At 51.6% G+C, this 22,286-nt stretch overlaps 1 protein-coding gene across 7 annotated transcripts in view; it reads left to right on the forward strand.

Moving 5' to 3' along the window:
* The window catches only part of TTC7B (tetratricopeptide repeat domain 7B), a 265,869-nt gene that overhangs the window by 187,276 nt on the left and 56,307 nt on the right, over positions 1 to 22,286 (forward strand). For all 7 annotated transcript variants that reach the window (XM_061156423.1, XM_061156424.1, XM_061156421.1 and 4 more), the window contains exon 16: positions 18,732 to 18,848. In XM_061156423.1, coding sequence (XP_061012406.1) covers positions 18,732 to 18,848 — 117 coding nt within the window. The remainder of the gene's footprint in view (positions 1 to 18,731; positions 18,849 to 22,286) is intronic.

Below are 22,286 nucleotides of genomic sequence, written 5' to 3' on the forward strand. Positions count from 1 at the left end.
GACCAGATTGGAACCAGTCCGTTGCTCTATGTCTGGTTCTAACTGTTGCTTCCTGACCTGCATACAGATTTCTCAGGAGACAGGTCAGGTGGTCTGGTATTCCCATCTCTTGAAGAATTTTCCACAGTTTGTTGTGATCCACACAGTCAAAGACTTTAGCATAGTCAATGAAGCAGCAGTAGATGTTTTTCTGAAATTCTCTTGCTTTTTCTATGATCCAGCGTATGCTGGCAATTTGATCTCTGGTTCCTCTGCCTTTTCTAAATCCGGCTTGAACATCTGGAAGTTAACAGTTTGTGTACTGTTGAAGCCTGGCTTGGAGAATTTTGAGCATTACTTTGCTAGCATGTGAGATGAGTGCAATTGTGCAGTAGTTTGAACATTCTTACATGACTGAAAGAATTATTTATAATGTTTTAAAACTATTTACTGTCATACAGCATTTGTGGTTAAGTCTTTTTAATACTGTTTGATATGCTTTTTTTTTTCTTGAACAATCTTGCCAGGAACCTGTTTGGAACATTGATCTTTTCAAAGAACCAGTGGTTTTTTGTTTTTGTTTTAATCATCTCAACTATATATTTGCTTTCTCTTTTATGACTTTCTATCCTTATTTCTGTTATTTCTTTTCTCCTGTTTTCTTACAATCTGTTCTGTTCTGTTTTAGCTGGTCTTCTTTCTTAACTCTTCAGTTGGATGTCTAGCTCACATAAGAAAGGTCTTTCCCTTTCGTATTTTCTGTTGACCTTTCTGGCCATGCTGCTGCAGGATCCCAGTTCCCTGGCCAGGGATTGAACCCAAGCCCTTGACAGTGAGAGTGCAGAATTCTACCCTCTGCAAGGAAATCCCCCTTTCTTATTTTCTGACATAAGCATTTAAGATAAAATATTTCACTAAGTACTAATTTAGCTACAAACTACAAGTTTTGATATGTGAAAGTTTTGTTACTGTTTAGTTCTAAATATTTTTAAATTTCCATTATTCTTTTTTGACATTATTTTAGAACTATGTTTTATGATTATCAAATACATGGGTTTTTTAACTTATCTTTTGTCAATGGTCTTTTAACTTCATTGAATTGTGTTCAGAGACTAATCTATATACATTTGAAATTTGTTAAGACTTATATTATGGCCCAGCATGTGGTCACTTCTGATAAATATTTCACGTGTGCTTGAAAAGACTGTTTCTTGCCTTTGGGGATAAATTTTACTTTTATATATAAGGTTGAGCTGTCAACTATGTTTTTCAGATCTTACTTATTCTTATTAATATTATTTTGTCTACTTCATCTATCAGTTATTGAGCAGAGGTATGTTAAAACTAACTCTGATGGTAGATTGTACTATTTCACCACATAGTTATAGCAATTTTTGTTTTATATATTTTAAAGCTGTTTTCTGAGGTACGCTTAAATTTTAAATTGCTACGTGTGTTAGTGGTTCAGTTCTGTCCAGCTCTTTGTGACCCCCTGGACTGTAGCCCACCAGCCTCCTCTGTCTGTGGAATTCTCCAGGCAAGAATACTGGAGGGGGTAGCCATTCTCTTCTCCTGGGGATCTTCCCGACCCAAGGATTGAACCCAGGTCCCCTGCATTGCAGGCAGATTCTTTACCACCTGAACCACCGGGGAAGCCACAGAAATTGCTATGTGTTCCTTGTAAATTCTACCTTCTATCAATATGTAAGAAATTGCATAATTATTTTCACCATACATCCACTTAGAAATATCCATATATATATATATATACACACACACGCACATATGCACACACATACAATTTGTGTGTGTGTACTTGGAATATCTTTTTCCATTCTAACTTTGAACTTCTTATATTCTTATATTGTAGAGGCACTCAGAACTCATTACATATAGCTATTTCTTTTAAACTCAGGCTGACAGTGTATCTGGACCATCTAGTTCAATTCCATTTACTGTAAATAGTGACATATTTGTATTAATTGTGTTTTCTATTTGTCCTGATCTTTTTTCATATCTAATCCTCTCCCACCCTCTTGTAGATCGGTTATGTTTTTATTACATATTTTTCCTTACTAATTTGGAAACGAAATATTCTGTTTTGATTGTTGTGGTTCAGTGATGACCCTGGAGGTTTTACTGAGGGTCTGTGGCTGGCAAGCTCTCAGCCTGTGTGCAAAACTGTGTCTGGCCTTTCTCTCAAAGGAGATTTTCAAACCAGACCTATGATTCCAGGCTCGTGTTTCCTCACAACTGAGTGATCCTGCTGCTTTTGTCAGCGTTGAGAAGTTCAGCCTTGGTGCGTTCTAATGTAGACCTCAGCGCACCCGAGATGTTTCAGTCTGCTGTCATGACCGTCGTTGCTGACGCACGGCGCTTTCACCGTGATGCAGCTAGGAGGGAGTCCTGCTCGGGACTTCTCAGCTGTGAACTGGTCTCCTCTGTGTCGTTTATTGTTCGTAGAAAATTCTCAGGCATCATTTCTTCCAGTATTTCTTCTTCTATAGCTGGGGTTTTGTTTAGTTTTCTTAGGTTTTTTTAGTTTAGGATTTTGCTTTTCTATTTAGTCAGGTAAGTTCTGCCTTTTGTCTTAAGTATTTGTCCCTTTCACATTTAATATAATCAAAGATGGTTGGATGTATGTCTGCCGTTTCTGTATGTGTCTTGTCTTCTTTGTTTGTTTCTCTAATACTGCCTTTTTCTTCTGTTGAAAACTTGTTTTCTCAAAGCCTTTAACTATTAAATGCCTAAAGAAAAGGATGGAAAATTAGCATTTGCTGATTATATATTAAAAGTCTCTAACACACTGTACGTTTTTCCTGAAAAAAAAATTTAACCAAATACACATTTTTATATTGTGTTCATTGATTCTGATAGATTCACTGTCTTTTGTACTTGGTACAAGAGCCCCTGTTGTTCTTTTAAAATACAGCTTGGCAAAGATTTCCTAACTGATTAATATATTTTGCTTAGTAATTTTCCTTATTGGTCCAAGAATGTAGAAGTCGATGCCAGCTGATGTTGGAAACACTTCTCTCTTCTGAAGACAGCCTGACCAGGGTGTGGTCAGGCCCTCGCAGACTTTGTGCTTCTGCCTGGGATTATTCATTTTTAGATAAAATGTCGCAGTGAGAGCTGACAGTCTGTTACTTTTGTCTTTGGAAAATATACCAGAGAGTATTGTGCCAATGGCGGATTTGAGAACTTTAATGTAACTGAGTTTTATTCTAATTCAGCCCAGCCTTCTGATGGCTTCTAACTGTACCCAGCCACTCCCAGGTATAGTTTCTTGTCCTGACACAAGTTGTGATTATACAGCTTTCCTAATTACAGATTTTCAGTCAATCTGAACTTACAGAGCACACGAAGGCCCTTATTCCCAGGCTCTCAGAGCCGTCATCAAATCAGCAGCACACATAAGAAGCCATCACATGTTACCCAAAGCACAGAAAGCAGCCCTTGAAACCAGTCAAAGGTAAAAGTACAGTAGGGGCCCTTATGGTGTTTTCTGATCCATGGCTTTGATACGTCAGATGTTAAGATAATCCTCAAGTGCCCAGCTTGAAAGACAAGCTCTTCTTCTGCACGTGGTCTACTCTCATACATATGGAAGCGGATTTTGTCAGATAATCATGTTTCTTTTTACACCAGTAGGAACTAGCTGTATGGAAACGTATATAACTTCCACTCACTCACCCCTTTGTGCACTGATTCAGCAGTGATGATCTCCGGCCATCACTGCTCTGTACACGGGCGTGCGTGCTCAGTTGCTCAGTTGTATGTCTCCACCAGGCTCCTCTGTCCGTGGGATCCTCCAGGCAGGAATACTGGAGTGGGTTGCCTTTTCCCCCTCCAGGGGATCTTCCCAGGCATCAAACCTGTGTCACTTATGTCTCCTACATTGGCCAGCAGGTTCTAGCACCACCTGGGAAGCCCATTTGGTATACAGGCAACGCCTATGAGTACTTCACACACTTGAAACTACTTCAATCATCACAAGAATACCAGAGGTTGGTAGTATTATCATCCTCATTTTGCAGATAAGGCACAGAGGGGTTAAGTGGTTTGTCCGAGATAATGCATCTTCTCGGTGTCAGAGTCGAGCTTTGAGCGCAGGCAGCCTGGCCTCAGCCTCTGTGCTTGTGCCTGGGAGACTCTGCACTCCCCGCACATTCCAGTTGCCGTGGGAGGTGCAGGAGAGGCTGCCACGGACAACAAAGACGGCTCATGTTCCCTCCAAGCCAGCAATCCCTGTGAGCAGGACTTCACCCTCTCTCTTCTGTTAATCTCTTCAACAAACCAAAAAACATGATGAAGACCATCCTTTTCTTGAGTGGAGTATATATCTGGTTTAAAACAAGTCATTACTTGGCAAGTAAGACTACGCCTTCTCACTCTGTCTCACTTCACACACACTCTCAGAGAAACTCAGTTTTAAGTTGAAATATCATATTGAGTAATGTTTTGAGGTAGTGATTACTGAGAGGCCAGGTGTTATGGGCTATTTTTATGTCTGAGCTGAGTGATGGGGTAATGAACATGTCCATTAAATCTGTATTTGATGGAAAGTTGGAACACAAGGAAAGAGGCTGTTGATCCTGTTAAACTGGAGAAATGACCCATGGAAGGACGTCTGGGAGGGATGAGTGCACGGTAACTCACTGTTACCCTTCAGTAACTGATGATGCCCCTTCTTCAGATACAAGCTGGGGGACCTTTGCACAAAGGGTAGTGGGTGGCTGCCTAAAAGATACCACAGATCAAAGTGGAGCAGAATCAGTGCTGCAGTAGCCTGCTTAAAATCAGACTTCCATAACGACAACAAAAACTCAAAAAAAAAAAAAAAAAAAAAGAACAAAGGACTTGAATAGACCTTTCTCCAAAGCAGATATTCAAGTGGCCAATGAGCCCATGGAAATATTCTTAGCATCACTAATCATTAGGGAAAGCAAATCAAAACCACAATGAGATGCCATTAGGATGGCTATTATTTAAAAAAACAACAACAACAGCAGATAGAAACAAGTGTTGGAGAGGGTGTGGAGAAGCCAGAACTCTTGTGCTCTGCTGGTGGGAATGTAAAATGTGCAGCTGCTGTGGAAAATAGTATGGCAGTTCCTCAAAATAATAAAAATAGATTATTGTATGATCCAGCAATTCTACTTCTGGGTAAATACTCAAAAGAATTGAAAGAAGGAACAGAGGTTTTACACTCATGTTCATAATAGCACTATTCATAAGACCCAAAAGGTAGAAATCACCCAAGTGTCCATGGATGAATGGATAGATAAGCAAAATGTGCTCCATATACAATGGAATATGATTCAGTTTTCAAAAAGGAAGGAAATTCTAAAAAAAAAAAAAAAAAAAGGAGGAAATCTGAAATATGCTATGAAATATGCCACAACATGGATGAAACTTGAGGATGTTATGCTATTAAAATAAATCAGTCACAAAAGGACAAGTACTGTATGATTAGTGTTATATGTGAGACTTGGACTGTAAAGAAGGCTGAACGCCAAAGAACTGATGCCTTTGAACTGTGGTGCTGAAGAAGACTCTTGAGAGTCCCTTGGACTGCAAGGAGATCAAACCAGTCCATCTTAAAGGAGACCAACCCTGAATATTCACTGGAAAAAAAAAAGAAAAAAAAAATTCACTGGAAGGACTGATGCTGAAACTGAAGCTCCTGATACTTTGGCCACCTGATGCGAACAACTGACTCATTGGAAAAGACCTGATGCTGGGAAAGACGGAAGGCAGGAGGAGAAGGGGAGGACAGAGGATGAGATGGTTAGAGGGCATCACTGACTCAATGGACATTGCCGGGGTCCAGCACCAGCAGGATCCAGGGGAACCCTCAGGATGAACGGCGTCGGCGAATGAGAGAGAGAGTGAGACAAAGCTCGGGGCTAAGTCTGAAGTTTACATTTGCACGGCCCCTTTATACCCTTAACAACATCTTTGGGGGAAGTGCATATTGTTTACACACAGGTCATCTCAAAACGTTACAGCAACTTGACCTTCAACAGAAACTGGATGTCACCCACATACTTTTTTGTTCACAAGAGTCTTTCTTATCATTTGGCCTTCAAGCCTGCTAACATTTTATGGCTTGCACCTGGTATGACTTAAGCAACTTCAATAGCCGACCCTGTTTTTCTTATAATTAATCTATTTTCTTTCTAATAAGCATCATCTCTATGGGAACTAGATAGGATTACATTTTTTACAGAACAGAAATGCGAAGGACTGCAAAAACAGCAGATATGGCACAAAACAGGCTCTTAGTCTAAAAGTTAACCACCTGCAAGAAGTCGCCAGCTAATCTCTATCTAAAGTATTTTTTATTAGGCACATTTGTGGCTATCATATTTGTGGAGCTTTTCTCACCCTGTGAAGGGGCCTATGCTTAATAGTTTCTTTTGTTAGCGTACTGTGCTTAAGATGTTTAGAACAATCAAGAGCATTTTGTGCAATGAGATCACACATTTATCAAACAAGCCAGAATGCCAGCAAAATGTTTGAACTGAAGCATTTCCTTCATCTCTGGCCCCTTCATAGGGTACCAGCGTCCAGGAGATTAATTAGTTAGGGTTTTAAGTTGGTCCTCATTTAGTGAAAGAGGAGCAGGACAGCTCTCGGCAGGCAACACAAGAATCCGCAGCAGGGCAAACAAGAACAACAGCAGAAAAGGTGGGGAGGATACAGGGTGGGGTAGAGGCCGAGGCCAACCTGGAGGGTCCCTTATCCTAGACGGCCTTGCCTGTCAGGTTCTTTCCTCGTGACCTCGTCACGGATGGGGTCCCGGACGGCCTTGCCTGCCGGGTATTTTCTTCATGACCTTGTCACGGGCGGGACCCCCCCATAACGGCTCCCGGCAGGACATGAGCTTGGGTAAACTCTAAGAGTTGGTGATGGACAGGGAGGCCTGGCGTGCTGCAGTCCATGGGGTCGCAAAGAGTTGGACACGATTTGGCAACTGAACAGCAGCGGCAGTGAAGGATGGTGTTGGGGGGGCTGCTTTCTGCCGATCTGTGCCCGCAGAGCCAAGGCCGAGGGGGCCGTCCCCACACACAGCTCACAGCGTGAGGCCCGGGGGCCACTGTGGCGCGCTGAGCGCCTCGGAACACGGACCACCACCTGTACTGCTCGGGAGCCGCAGCCCCAGGCCTCCCTGGGCACCTGGGGGATGAGCAGAGCCGAACCATACCTCCCGATGTGCTGAGAGAGGGTGAGGGCAAAGCGCCCCGGAGTCACGGGAGCAGCGCTGTGCGAGGACCCTGCCCCGCGCGGCCTCTGAGCGCCGGCTCCACCGCTCCCGCAGCGCCAGCCCGCGTCGGGCACCGCGCGCCTCCCCCGCTTGGCTCCCGTCCTGACTCTGGGTGGAGCCGCTGCGCGTCCGGCACAGAGCTTCAGGGCTTCCTGTGAGTCCGTGTCTCGGCGGGCCGAGCCCCCTTCCCTCTGGGTCTGGGTGATCGCAGGGTCCCCGTCCTTTCAGTGTCTGCCTTTATCCCTGCAGGGGCCCCCATCCTCAGATGTGGGGCCACGGGGAGACCTCTGCCGTGGCAGCTGAGTCACAAGTAAAGATGAAGGGACCCCTCTGGTGGCCCCGGGGCTCCGACTCCGTGCTCCACCGCCGGCGATGGGCGGATCGGCTCTAGGTTCGCCCGCCCGGTGTTAGAGGCAATCAGTGGTGGTTGTGGTTCAGAGAGAATGAAGTCTTTAATTTTAGAGCTGGGGTAGTTACATGGGAAAGGGTGCTTTCCAGTTTTTCCTGTGCGCGTCTTTCCGTAGCAGACGGCTCTCCGGGCCCCAGACCGTTGCTCACCGACTCGCTCCCCAGCCCCAGGGCGGCTTCTGGGCCTCCTGCGTCTCTGCACCCCCTCCGCCGCGGTTCCACCCGGGCAGACGGTGCCCGGGAGGCCGTCCTGACCGCTGCTCTGAGGATGGCACTGAAGGACACCGCTCCCGTCGCGAGCACGTCACTCGCAGGAGCGGCTCTCCCAGTTCTGGGTGGCGTGATGCGCACGTGTTCTCGCTCAGCCTGCCCCCAGCATTTCCAGCTGAGGTTCCAGGACCCTCATCGGAGTTGAGATTAGTAGCTAAAATGGGAGCAAAAAATGAGCCAAACCGGGGTTTCTCAGGGTGATTTATTGCCGCTAAATATGTCAGTTGTTTGTTTGTTCTAAAAATATCTCTAGGAGGATGGGGGAGTATCCAGATTGTTGACACTTCGACTGAAAGGCACAGCAGAGTGTAACTGATACGGGGCCCAGCGGGAGGCCCTGCCCGTCCGGCGCGGGCCCTTAAAGCCAGGCGTCCGCGCGCGGGGCTTTGGCCAAACAGACGTGGCGGCCGTGCTCCCGGAGCCAGCAGGTGGGGGAGCCTGGGCGGGGGAGCCCCCACACCTGCCAGCACCCTGTGCGGGGTCTGCTTCCCCGGCCCGCCGCGGGCCTGAGCGTGGTCGCATTTCCAGAACTTCCTCAGCAGTAGAGGCTCCCAGCGAAGTTGGGCAATGAGCCCCCTGGGCCAGCCACTCTTCGTTCCTAGGAACACTGCTCTCGTGATTAGAGCCACGATCTTCAAACCTCCCTTTGTGGTTCTGTTAGCCAGCCGAGCTGGCGTCCACCAGGGGCTCAGCCTCTGAGGAGCTCGCAGACCAGGGGCGTCCGCCTGGTAGCCATGGGCAGACTTCTGTTAGCAGAGTTCCTGTAAGTCAATGCACATCTCAGAAATGTCTGGATTTGATTAGCTTTGGGGTGGGCAGGCATGACTCCAAAGAGGCCTTGAAGCCAGCTCCTGTTTACTTGCCTGGTTCAGGAAGACGTTTGAGTTTTCCAGCCCTGAGGCAGACGCCCTGGGCGGTGGCGACGACCCAGTGCTCGGCAGACTCCGGTGCCCTCTCTGTGGGTGACGGGGTGAGTGGTGCTCACTGGACATGCTCAGCAAGGACCTTGCTGTGGTTTAGCTGCTCAGTCGTGTCTGACTCTCTGTGACCCCATGGACTGTAGCCCACCAGGCTCCTCTGTCCATGGGATTTTCCAAGCAAGAATACTGGAATGAGTTGCCATTTCCTATAGCACAGCCACCAGAAAGTCACCCAGAGAATCTCTCTAAAAGGAAAGGAAGGCTCAAGACGACAGGTGGGGGTTGCCCTTCATTTATGAGCTTAATGTAAGTGGTTGATCAGAATGGCCACTGAAGTTAAGAATAAAATACCTTCAAAATTCTTACTGGAATGAAATAAACACAGAATTGCCTAAGTGTAGGGACTATGGGGAGTGTTTTCCTGGAGGTCTTTAAAAAAAAAAAATCAGACCATTGAAAGTAAAAATGGAGAGTTATGAAGTAGAGTGGTGCTTTTTGAACTTAAATTTGCACACACATCACCTAGGAATCTTGTTACATAAAGATTCTAATTCATCGGGTCTAGTGCCTGCTCTGTCACTTCAGTCATGTCTGAATTTTTGACCCCATGGACTGTAGCCCAACAGATTCTTCAGTCTGTGGGATTCTCCAGGCACAAACACTGGAGTGGATTGCCATTCCTTCTCCACAGGATCTTCCCAATCCAGGGATCGAACCCAGGTCTTCTGGATTGCAGGCAGATTCTTTACTGTCTGAGCCACCAGGGAAACCCCCATTGGGTCTACAGTGGGTGGATTTTCTGCATTTCTCACAGGTTCCCAGGGAATGCAGAAGGTGCCTGCCCTGACCACATTCTTGAGTAGCAAAGCATTCACTGCAGGACTGTCAAGGTCTTTCCCAGGTTTGGGTTAATTGGAAAAAGCTATATATATATATATATATATATATATATATATATATATATTTTTTTTTTTTTCCCTTTTTCTAATAGTCAATGAACAGATGTCAGACAGCAATTAGATGAGTCAGGTGATGAAGGAAACTGTGTGTTTCCTGTGATAGCTGAGCAGACAGATTATTCATTCAGATGATGTTTGTTGGACGATCTCCGTGAATGATTTGTTTCCCAAGCAGTGTCTGATGGCTCATGGAAGCCATCACGTGACTGGTGCCATACCCGCCTCCTTCCACCTGTCCTCAGAGGGTCCTCGGGGTCCGGGAGCGTCAGCCCTGGGCCTGCGCAGCTGTGCCCACCGTCCTGGTGCGCCTGGGGGTGGCTGAGCCCGTGGAGACGCGCCAGGCCAGGTGGCCCGGGGACCAGTCCCAGCCCCGCTCCCTCCGGCGGCGGTGAGTCAGCCTGGGTCAGAGGTCTTGCAGAGAACACCCCCTCCCGGGATCGGCCTGCTGCGGAAATCCAGCGGCAGAGCCAGGGCTCCGAGACCAGCAGGCCGTCAGAAATGCGGGCGAGGAGGAGTTGAGATGGATTTCCTTCACCAAAGCCAGCCTGGAACCTGAGGGCAGCCGCTGGCCCCGGTGTTGGAGGGCTGGTCGCTGGTGTCAGATGACGGCCCGTCCGTGACCAGCGAGGGGCCCGCTCAGCGCTCGGACTCCGTCCCGCTGATGACTCACCGGCGTCGGGTTTCCGCCCTCCTCCGCCTCACCGCGTGCTCCCGGCGCCTCGCTCGGCTTCTCTCCCGCCTGCTCCGTGGCTGTCCAACCCCATTCCCAACGTCAAACTGCGTCTCAGCGCACCTGCCTCCTCCCACCCCTGCCGGCTCTGCTTCTCTTCCGCCCGGTGGCGCTGCCAGCAGGTGTTTGGCAGCCGGTCCACGCCAGCCCTCAGCTCAGCCCCCGGGAGAGAGAGATGGGGGCGGCGTTCGAGGTCCCCTGGCCACTGCCCCGCTTGGGTGAACACCACAGGCATTTTCTGCACAGCTGTTTTGCATCCCGGCCGACATTCAGCAGATAAACAAAGACAGGTCCCTGGCAGGCCTAGCCGAGAGCAGCAAACAGATCAGCGTGAAATACCAGACGTTCGGGCTTCCAGGGATGCTCTTTCTGAATCAGCTGCGCTGAGCGCAGCGTTGACTGATCTGCTGATTAATGAGCGTTTTGTTTATTAATATGTGCGCTTTTTATGCTGTCAAATAAGATTGGAGGGAATTTATTACTGTAGTATTTCTCTAAACTTTCCTAATTTATTGTCATTGACAGTTCTTCATTAGAAAGCTTAGTGAGGCAGACTAGATTTCAGATTTATCGATATCTCCTCTTTTGTCTTTTGCTCAGGTCCCAGCCTTATATCCCAGACGCCAGACCCCATTCTTTGAGCACACGGGGACACTCCTGCCTTGGCTTGAGATGGCCCATCTGCCTGCCTGGAAGGCCTCTCCCCAGAGCCCATCTCACTCTAACTAGAAAAGTCCCTCTTGGTTGTCCTCCATGGCCCCCCAGGAAGACCCTGTCTCCTTCCTTTTGCGCTGCCAGATAACCTTGTCCATATGTCTATCTGTGTTTATCACATATTCTGTGTATAGAACACTAGACTGTGAGCTTTTGGTGAGGGGAGAAATACCACGTCTGACTCCTCTTTGTGGCCTCAAGGGCATATTAGGCACTTTTTAAAATGACTGACAAAAAGATGAACAAATTCGTTATCAGACACATTGACCACTGCATAGATCTGTTGTTCAGTTGCTCAGTTATGTCCAACTCTTTGTGACTCCATGGACTACAGCATGCCAGGCTTCCCTGTCTTTCACTGTCTTCTGGAGTTTACTCTAATTCATGTCCACTGAGTCGATGATGCCATCCAACCATCTCATACTCTGTCGCCCCCCTTTACTCTTGCCTTCAATGTTTCCCAGTATCAGAGTCTTTTCCAATGAGTCAGCTCTTCACATCAGGTGGCCAAAGTATTGGAGCTTCAGCTTCAGTATCAGTCTTTCCAGTGAACACCCAGGACTGATTTCCTTTAGGATGGACTGGTTGGATCTCCTTGCAGTCCAAGAGACTCTCAAGAGTGTTCTCCAACACCATAGTTCAAAAGCATCAATTCTTTGGCACTCAGCTTTCTTTATAGTCCAACTGTCACATCCATACATGACTACTGGAGAAGCCATAGCCTTGACTAGATGGACCTTTGTCAGCGAAGTGATGTCTTTTTAATATACTGTCTATGTTTATGAGTAAACAGATGAAAAGAAATATGCAAATGAGATGAGGAAGGAGCTAGCTGCTGCCTGGGGAGCAGATCAGGAATGTCAGACAGAGGGACCTGCATTGGCGTTGGGGAGGAGACCCGCAGGCAGGCAGAGGACACAGGCAGGGAGGTAGGAGGGCCTGGGAGAGGTCATGTCTGGGACTCATGAGCGTGGGGCCCCGGGTAAAGCTAAACCAGAAGGGCGTGCTAGAGGTACGGTGTCCAGGAGTGAGGAAATCTTCCTGGGGGTGAGATTAGAGATTAAACATGGCCCTGGTACATTGCCCAAGGTACCCGATGAGAAGTCACTCTGCCACAGACCCCAGAGCTCCTCCAGGGGCCCACATCTTCTCTCTGAGCTCTACACTAAGCCAGACAGTTATTTCAAGAGTTACTCTGGGATTCTCAAAAAATTCCAAAAATAGGGTAAAATATTATTTCTAGTAGTTTTAATGAAAAGTAAAAACCTTGATTAACTGTGTCCTTCAAATGTCTAGAGTTTTATATGCACCTAACTTTTGAGGGAAGAAGCAAGTCACAAAAAGCACAAGCAAATGTAATCATTTCTTTCCGAATCACATATGATGCATACTAGGAACAACACTTCAGCAGCCCCAACTCCTCTTTTCCTGCAGCCCTGCGCAAATCTCAGGGCTTCCTGGGTCGGGAAGATCCCCTGGAGAAGGAAATGGCAACCCACTCCAGTGTTCTTGTCTAGAGAGTTCCATGGACAGAGGAGCCTCGAGAGCTACAGTCCACGGGGTCACAGAGAGTTGGACACAACTGAGCAACTAACACATGCACATACAATCTGTGCCTAAGCCAGAGTCTCACCTAATGTTTGTGGCAAGCGTTTTTTACTGATTGGACTATGTATTCTCTGAGGGCAAGGAACTATATTTTATGCCTCTTTCTCTTCCACACAGTATCTAACAGAGATCTTTGCACATTTTGTCTCCAGATGCGTGCTCAGTTGTGTCCAATTCTTTGTGACTCCATGGACTGTAGCCCGCCAGGCTCCTCTGTCTAGGAGATTCTCCAGGCAAGAATACAGGAGTAAGGTGCCATTTCCTCCTCCAGGGGAGCTTCCTGACCCAGAGATCAAACCCATGCCTCCTGTGTCTCCTGCATTGTAGGTGGAGTTTTTACTACTTGCACATTTTAGGGTTTTAAATATTTAACAGGGGATTAGAAAATGCTACATATCTTCATTAGTGTCAGTAGTATGTTTAGAATATTTTAAGTCATTCTCTGTGTTTCTTGTTCTGTGCTTTGGAGTCAAGTGGGTTTGGGTTTACATTTCTGGTCTGCCAGGAACCAGCTGTGTGAACTCGGGCGGAAGACTTAGCTTTCGGCCTGACTTGCAGAGATGTTGTAAGAATTGCTGATTACATGTTTACAGTGTCTGGCAGCCACTGTGGTTATTGTTATTATTTCACTTGTCTTGAAAGCAGAAGCTTCCTGGCTTATAGCTCATTATTCCACAGTGGAGAGCTCTTATATTTTCTGGAATTGCATTTCCATTTGGGAGTCTAAGCCTCTGTTTACTTATGGCTGGCTTCAGTGGTTGGGGGGCAAGGAGGTCTGACCTGAACCTTGAAAGATAAGTAGAGGAGGCTTAAAAAGCAGAAACGGATGGAAAAGCAGTTGCAGACAGAAGGAGCAGCACGCGCACAGACTCAGTGGCGCGAGGAGGGTGACCTCGGAGAAGTCGCTCGTGACTGGGATGGGGGTGCCCCTGGTGGGGGGCGCACATGGGCAGGAGCCCGGCCCTCAGAGGCATGGCCCGAGATGCTAGATTTGGGCTCCAGGAACATCGTCAGATGGGTATTGTAGGGAAGTTCTAGTCTTCATTAATTTACTGTAAGGATTCGAGGAGTCTCTGAACAAAAAGTTTTAAAATTAGATTAATGGACTTTGAGCCAGGTGTAGGGGACAGGAAGAGACCATTTTCCCAGCATGTGATGTCTGACTCTACTTGGAGAAACAACCCACTGGGCCGTGGTTGGACTGGGGTGTGTGTAGCCCGTCCACCCCGTGCCTCCATTGCATCCACAGCTCAGCGCGCTGAGATAGCCGGGGCTGGTCGGTCCCGGGACTTCTGCCTCAGGGTCTCCTCCATAGGTGGGATCCACGGCCTCTTGGGACATCGACTGCGGCCCATGAATGCCATCCGCTGCGTGTCTCTCTTCCGTCTGTCCTAGTGGAACGTGCCCCCAGCCACGTGTTTTCAACAGCCCTAAGATGTGCGAGTGCTCAGCGAAAAGGGCGCCAGGAGTCCCAGGGTGTTCTGGCTTTGTTCTCCGCCGCACCAGCCAGGCCCAGGGCCCGGTCTCTGGGGCCTGGCCTCTGCCCCTGCCTCTGCCTGCCTTCAAGGGCAGGCCAGACTCAGGGTTCCCGGATGTCTGCCATCGTGCTGGACGCCCCTGACGGTGGCCGAGCGGCTCTGCCGCCCCCAGCCCCCCTGTCCCCCAGGCCCCCCGTCCCCCAGGCCCCCCTGTCCCCCAGCCCCCCTGTCCCCCAGGCCCCCCGTCCCCCAGGCCCCCCTGTCCCCAGGCCCCCCTGTCCCCAGGCCCCCGTGCCCCCAGGCCCCCCGTCCCCAGGCCCCCCGTCCCCAGGCCCCCCGTGTCCCGGCCCCCCTGTCCCCCAGGCCCCCCCGTCCCAGGCCCCCCCGTCCCAGGCCCCCCGGCGCCCCTGTCCCCCAGGCGCCCCTGTCCCCCAGGCCCCCCGTCCCCAGGCCCCTGTGTCCCCCAGGCCCCCGTGTCCCCAGGCCCCCCGTCCCAGGCCCCCGTGTCCCGGCCCCCGTGTCCCCCAGGCCCCCCTGTCCCCAGGACCCCCCGTCCCAGGCCCCCCTGTCCCCCAGGCCCCCCTGTCCCCAGGCCCCCCCGTCCCAGGGCCCCCCGTCCCCAGGCCCCCGTCCCCCAGGCCCCCCCGTCCCCAGGCCCCCCCGTCCCAGGCCCCCGTGTCCCGGCCCCCGTGTCCCCCAGGCCCCCCCGTCCCCAGGCCCCCCCGTCCCAGGCCCCCCTGTCCCCCAGGCCCCCCCGTCCCAGGGCCCCCCGTCCCCAGGCCCCCGTGTCCCGGCCCCCCTGTCCCCCAGGCCCCCCCGTCCCCAGGCCCCCCCGTCCCCAGGCCCCCCGTCCCCAGGCCCCCCCGTCCCAGGCCCCCGTGTCCCCCAGGCCCCCCTGTCCCCCAGGCCCCCCCGTCCCAGGCCCCCCCGTCCCAGGCCCCCCCGTCCCCAGGCCCCCCGTCCCAGGCCCCCGTGTCCCGGCCCCCCCTGTCCCCCAGGCCCCCCGTCCCCAGGCCCCCCCGTCCCAGGCCCCCGTGTCCCCCAGGCCCCCCCGTCCCCAGGCCCCCCCGTCCCAGGCCCCCGTGTCCCGGCCCCCCTGTCCCCCAGGCCCCCCTGTCCCCAGGCCCCCCGGTCCCCCGGCCCCGCTGTCGCCCCAGCTTCTCCTTCACGCTCCTCTCCTTTCCTCCACGTCCAGGTGCCTTTCCCATCACTTGGGCTCAGCAGTTGTACTGTTGTTCTTCCTGTTGGGTTCTCTGAAATCCAGCCCACACCTTTTCAACTCCACATCCTGAATCAAGTGTTTGAAAGCTGTTATTTCATGTTAATTAGAAGTTCTTTTTCCGCCAAGAAGCCTTGCACAGAACTGCTCTCCCAAGCTGTGGCCTGGAGTCAGCTCTGGCATCCTGTACAGATACAGGGGTGGTGATAACTGCTCTCAGAGCCCCGGCTGCTTTCTGGGTGGGGGAACCTTCCCCCCAATCCTGTCCCCCGTGGGCAGGCCCGCTTTGAGCCTGGCTCACTCAGAGGACCCGGGGGCCTCAGGGAACCCACTGTGGTCCTGGCGGGGTGGCCCACTGGCCCAAACGGCTTGGTGCCCAACCATCACCCATGAGGTCTGGCGTCCAAGCAGGTCTCCCCCACATGCTGACAGGTGACCACTCAGCAGCCCTGCTTCCTCTGTTACGCGTCTCCCAGGTGATCTGTGTTTGCTGGAAGACTCTGCTGGAAACACGGGCTTCCCAGGTGGCTCAGCGGTAAAGAATCCGCCTGCCATGCAGGAGACCAGGGTTCCATCCCTGGGTCCGGAAGATCCCCTGGAGGAGGGCACGGCAACCCCCTCCAGTACTCTCGCCTGGAGAATCCCGTGGGCAGAGGAGCCTGGCGGGCTACAGTCCATGGGGTTGCAAAGAGTCAGACACGACCGAGTGACTCACATTTTCACCTTCACTTTTAACACTTTCTGGTGAAAAAGTACTCCCACTACCTTCTAGACTCATGAAGACACGCGTGAAGTCAACTTCTGCCTCCTTAAAAACCCCTCAAGACAGCCTTGAGTGGCCACCGTTCCCTGCAGGCAGTCCTGGAAAGGCCTCCGGGAGCGTCGCTTCTTGAGGTGTTTTTGAGCCGAAGCCAAGCCCTGTTCCGCGTCTGGCCTCGCTCTCTCTGCCTGTCCGCTGGTGGGCCAGGCCCCGCCGCCAGCGTTCCTGGCCTGCTGTTCCTCCCCACCAGCTTCTGCAGCCCCAGGCTTGAGGCGCCGCAGCCCGGACCCCCGGGGGCCGCCAGCGGCTGCTCGGGCATCCAGGGTCCGTTCAGAGGGAGGAGATGGTGCCTCTCAGGACCAGCCTTATTCCGCCTCTCATAGGGAAAAGAGACTGTCCCCCTCAGAAGTGCCTGCCTTCAAATGCGTAGTCTGTAGTGAGGAATTCTCCTATAGGTCTAACTTTATAATCACTAGAAGCGTTTTTCTTTATCTTCTGTGATTTAGAGAGAAAATGCTGATTTGAAGTCTGTTGACCTCACGGTGCTACGCACTGTGGAAGGGAGGCCAGAGAGAGACACTAGGATTTTCTTGTTGAAGGGAGATAAAGCCCACCGACCAAGAAGGTCCTTACAACAGTGACACTGAGATGCTCCGTGAAGGGCCAAGCGAGGACACACAGAAGACTTTACAAGCGGGGGCTCCTCCCTGTCTCTGTCGTCTTTTCATTAACAACAAACACCATCTCACAAGGACTGGTGGTGCTAATGGTAAAGAACCCGCCTGCCAATGCAGGAGATGCAGGAGACGCAGGTGTGATCCCTGGATCGGGAAGATCCCCTGGAGGAGAAAATGGCAATGCACTCCAGGATTCTTGCCTAGAACACCCCATGGACCTAGGAGCCTGTGGGCTACAGTCCACGGGGTTGCAGTGAGTCGGACAGGACTGAAGTGACTCAGCACGCCTATGGTGCACACGGAGTAAAGATAAAGGTGTGATTAAGTGGTGTCCGTGGGAGACTTGTTTGATGAGATGGGGTTTTAGATGAATTTACGAGGAATCAACGAGAGACGTGGATTAGTAGAGACTAAGATTGAGAACGCGGCATGTACTCTTAGAGTTATGATAAAAACACAGACTTTGGTGAATTACCTGGGGCTTCCCAGGTGGCTCAGTGGTAAAAGAATCCGCCTACAACGCAGGAGACAGGAGTTCAATCCCTGGGTTGGAAAGATCTCTTGGAGAAGGAAATGGCAATCCATTCAAGTATTCATGCCTGAAAAATCCCATGGAGAGAGGAGCCTGGCAGGCTACAGTCCATTAGCAGACACGACTGAGCGCACACGTGTGCTCTCCACAGTGAATTGCGCTGGTAGGAGTAAAGAGCCCAGCGGAAAACTCAGCACCAAATGGGATGGTGACAGTGTGGCCAGTGGGCAGAGTCTTAAAGGACTCGATAAGGAATTTTGACTTGTCATTACAGTCGGTAAGGAATCATTGTAGTTTCTTGAGCTGGGAATGAGAATGATTTTTAGATATGATTTCTTTATATATGATTTCTCAGAGCCGGGAAAGTGAGAGGACAGACGACCATCAGGACAGAATCTGGGTTCAGGCTTCACAAGGGCAGTGGTGATGAGCCCAGGCACCCAGGGAACTGATGTCAGAGGAATCAGCAGACTGTGCACGCAGAGAAACTCTGAGAGGCCAGGAAAGGGAGAAGGGGCTACACTGAGGGCCCTGGACGGAGCCCTGGGCAGCGCCAAAAACGGGGAGAGAGAGGCAGCGATTGTGGCTGACTTGGTGAAGTCCTCGCCCCTTCAGAGCAGGGCTGGAGCGACCACAGAGGGGAAGGCCTTAGCCCAAGCCCCGCTTTCCATGAGACCTCGGTCCAAGCTGTCAGCTCCTTCATGTAATGACGATCACTGTGTAAGGTTACTGATATTTACATCAACTGAGTCACATCGCGTGTAGTTTTGTAAATAAATCAAAATTCACTTTGGATGGATTTTTGAGGTTTTGCAGATAAGTTGGTTGTGCTCTAAAAAGCGCTCTCTTAGTAAAATCTCGTGTCCTGAATGAAATTAGCCCCTCCGATGCTTTTCACCTGACCACCCGTGGCGGCGCTGTGCCGGCATCGCCGTGGTGGTGAGACTCCGGCAAGGCCGGATCCTGCCCCATGAGCTCCGGAGTCCTTGGCCGCCGCCGCTTCCCTCGGGTCCAGCCTTTGGACGCCCCCTTCTGTAGGGTGGCCAAAAAGCCTGCTCCGGTTTCTTACGGAAAAACCCGAACGGACATTTGGACATTGGACATTGTGGCCAGCCCAGCAGGGTTCCGCAGAGCTCCCGGCCACTGCCGTCCTGCCGGGGGCTCTGGTCTGAGCTGTGTCCTCCCCCTCTGTCTCCCCACGCAGACTGCTGTTTTCCAAAGTGAAGCTGGAGTCCCTCTCCCGGGGCCCGGACGAGGCGCTCCTCACGTGTAAGCACATGCTACAGATCTGGAAATCCTGCTACAACCTGACCAACCCCAGGTAAGAGGCCTCCGTTGTGCGGGCATCGCGTGGCGCCCGCCGCTCCGGCCGTCCCGCCCGGCATCTAGCGGGACGGACTCTCTGGCCCCGTGCACCCCCGGGCCCGCGGCGGAGCCTCACGCTCCATCTCTAAGGGGACTTTCTCCTAGTGTCTGATGAATCCGCCAAGTCATGGGCTTCTTATGCTTTTGCCGCCACGGTGGCCGGCTAGGCTCAATCCTGATCATCTCCTTCTGCTTTCACTCAACCAGTCATTTACATAATTCCTTTGGCGCGTCTTACGGTCTTGCTAGTGATTTGTGGATAGACTAGTCAATTATATATTCCAGATGGTGTTCTAACGGTATTATTTAAAAGACCTGAGTGGATAACAGGCCACATCCTACCAGCGAGAGTAGAAATTGCTATTGGGGTGATAAAGTGGAATTTTCAAGAAGCTAAAATCATGACTCAAGCAAATATACAGGAAGCGTGTATCAAAGGTTTTATTTATCTCATTAACTAATGAAGGAAGCAGTAAACTGTTAATACCCATTCAAAGAAGAATTTGAAAACTAGATATGCTGAAATGAATTTGCAAATAAATATTAAAACAGTAATATCATATAGAACAATGAAATGTATTGTTTGGGGTTGTCTTCTCTAAAGACACTGATTGTATCTCAACCAGACAAAATTGGTAGGTTTTCCGCCGGGCAACTCTGCCCCCCAGAGCTGTGAAATGGCCTGATCAGTCCCAGTCAGTCAAAGCTCCACACCGCATGGGCAGATTCTGTGGGGGATGTCCGCTAGGCAGTCCACTAGTCCTCTCCCAGTACGTCCCCGAAAAGCATCATCTTCAAGTCTTGGGTGGTTGTTCCCAGCAAATGTCCAGCTCACAAAGTGTGCCCAGACCTGTGAAGGAAGTGATTTAAGGAAAAGGGGGCCTGGTGATTCAGGTGAATTCAGACAACCACTCACATACTCGGAATATGTTCAGGTTCGCAGCAGGATGTATGGATAGCCTGCTTTCTACTCTTAAGAATCAGGAGTCTGAAATGTGTAAGTCGTGGATGTGTTCAGGGTCTGGCCCAGCCCTGGGGAGGCTGGTGGCAGGAGGGTGTGTGGGCTCAGGCGGGGCTTCCACAAGGACAGTGGTGATGGGACTGGGGGCCAAGAGACATCAGGAGAGTCTGGGGCGACTCCAGGGAGAGAGAAAGGGAGATGGGGCCAAGCTTCGTGCTTCGAAGGGCTGGTGGAGCACAGCCGCTGGTGTGAGAGAAACAGGGAAGAGGTGGTCAGAACTGGGCAGTTAGTGAAGCCTTAGACCCTCAGAGCAGGGCTGAGGAGGTGAAGGAGGAGTGGGCTTAGCGTATGGGCCCTGTCTCATGAGCTCCGGGTGCAGGCAGGGAGGCCCCCATGCCCATCTCCCCTCGGGGAAAAGACACCGATGAGACGGGCCTCCTCCCTTCTGTGGGTATGTTCTAGTGATAAAGATCACTCTAGTTTTTAGAGAATTCTACCTTCTCAGTCTGTAGGCAGCAATAGGAAACGTCCACACTTATGTCCCCAAAGCCCTGACTCCCGGTCTCCCAGCAGCAGCAGGATTCGGGGCGTGGGGAGGGTCTTTGCCATGAGCCGGGCCACAGGCGACACTGCGGAGCTGACTGCTTCCCACTGGAACTCATGCCTTTGTCTGTGCTCCCCTAGAAATGAGAAGAGAAATCCACCAGCTCTCGCGTTGCCAATTTTCCCCCTTTCTCCACACCTCTCCCACCTCCCCACATTTCCTCCCACGTAGCAACCAAGAATATTGAATGTGAGGAGAAAAAAAAAAGATAGCAGAATCGGAAAGCTCTTTAAAAATACTTCACCAAATGCCTGGGCTGTGGGCACGCTTTCTCCGTGTGCCGGAGGGTCTTCGGGGCCGGCGCAGGATGGAGCCTGGCTCCGGGCAGAGAGGACAGGGCGGGAGGGTGGGGGTGCCCAGGACCCTCGGCTTCTCCGGCGGCCTCGGGGAGGGGCGGCGGCCACCAGCGCCTGCCTAAGGCGCTTCCTGCCGGCTCTTGGAACTGCGTTTTCTCTGGGGTACAAATAAAGCGTTTCTCAGATGTAGACGCCCTCCCCGCGCCGTCGGGGGCCGCGGTCCTGGCCCAGAGCAGGGTGGGGGACGGGGGGACTCAGCTGGGACAGCGCCCCGCGGTCCCCAGATCAGGGCAGCTCTGGGCCCGACAGCCCCCGCCGGGTCACATGGGGTTCTAGAAAAGGCCAGAGGCACATGAGCAGGTTGCTGAGAAGTGGCCCTGCCTGGGAAGCAGAAAGCCCCCCGGCAGGAGGAGGCTGGCTTCCGGCTGCAGAAGGCCCTTGCCGACAGGGCTCAGGCGCCCCTGTGTCTCAGGTGTTGCGTGGCGGGGTGGGGGGGAGGTCTCCGCTCACCCTTGGGGTCTCCCCCCCTGCTCCCACCCCCACACCCCCCCCCCCCGGGGCTGGCACAGGCTCCAGAGCAGGGAACACGGGGGCGCAGAGGAGGACCCCGGGGCGTCGCAGGGCCAGCATGAGGCCGGACCTCACTGCGTGTTCTCTGCAACCCGCCCCTCCTTTTGACTCTGGCTTGAGGAAGAGCCATCCCGGGGCCAAGACCACATCCCTGCTGTGAGCGCAGGCTGGGGGCGTTCTCCTGGCCGTGTGTGTAGCTGACTGCCGCTCGCTGCAGAAACCTGGGGGGCCTCCCGAGGCCTGCAGTTGCGCTTGCCTCTGGGACAGAAATCCACCCCACGGTCCGCCCCCTCTCCCGGGCCGCGCACAGCTCCAGCTGTTCTTGCGCGGGTCACTGGCCACTCAAGACTGTGTGACTTCAGCCAGAGCCTCGCTAGAGGGTCCAGCAGCCTCCCCGCATGGAAGCACTTCCCCTTCTCTATGCCGCCAGGCCAGGCTGTTGATAGGTTCTTCTCCAACCCTGTCTCAGCCTTGCAGGAGAGCTACTGTTTGTTCCACTTTATAGAGAATAAAAGTGCAGCTACGTGAGGTTACAGATCTCGCCCTAGTTTTCTCAGCTAAACAACTATTCCATCTTTGATTCAATCCCAGGTCTGCTGAACATCAAGGCTCTCTCCACCGCCTGTGCGCCTCTCTGAGTTGACAGCCAGCGTCTTTGCCTTTAGTTTTTATTATTAACCACTCTTCTCCCTCTTGTCACCACCACTTGGACCATCCATCATGTAGGCACATGATTGGAAGAAAATTTTTTCTTCCTAAGTCCCATTTCAATCACATTAATGCATAGCATATAAATATTGAAAGGAAAAAAAGACAAGTTATTTGCCGTAACCTCAGCTGGGAATGGGAAATCCCATTTCATGCTAATCATTTCAGTTGCTCAGTTGCGTCTGACTCTTTGCGACCCCATGGACTGCAGCACACCAGGCCTCCCTGTCCATCACCAACCTGAAGTTTGCTCAA

This window comes from Dama dama, chromosome 12 (genome assembly GCF_033118175.1).
Source record: "Dama dama isolate Ldn47 chromosome 12, ASM3311817v1, whole genome shotgun sequence".
Lineage (NCBI taxonomy): Eukaryota > Metazoa > Chordata > Mammalia > Artiodactyla > Cervidae > Dama > Dama dama.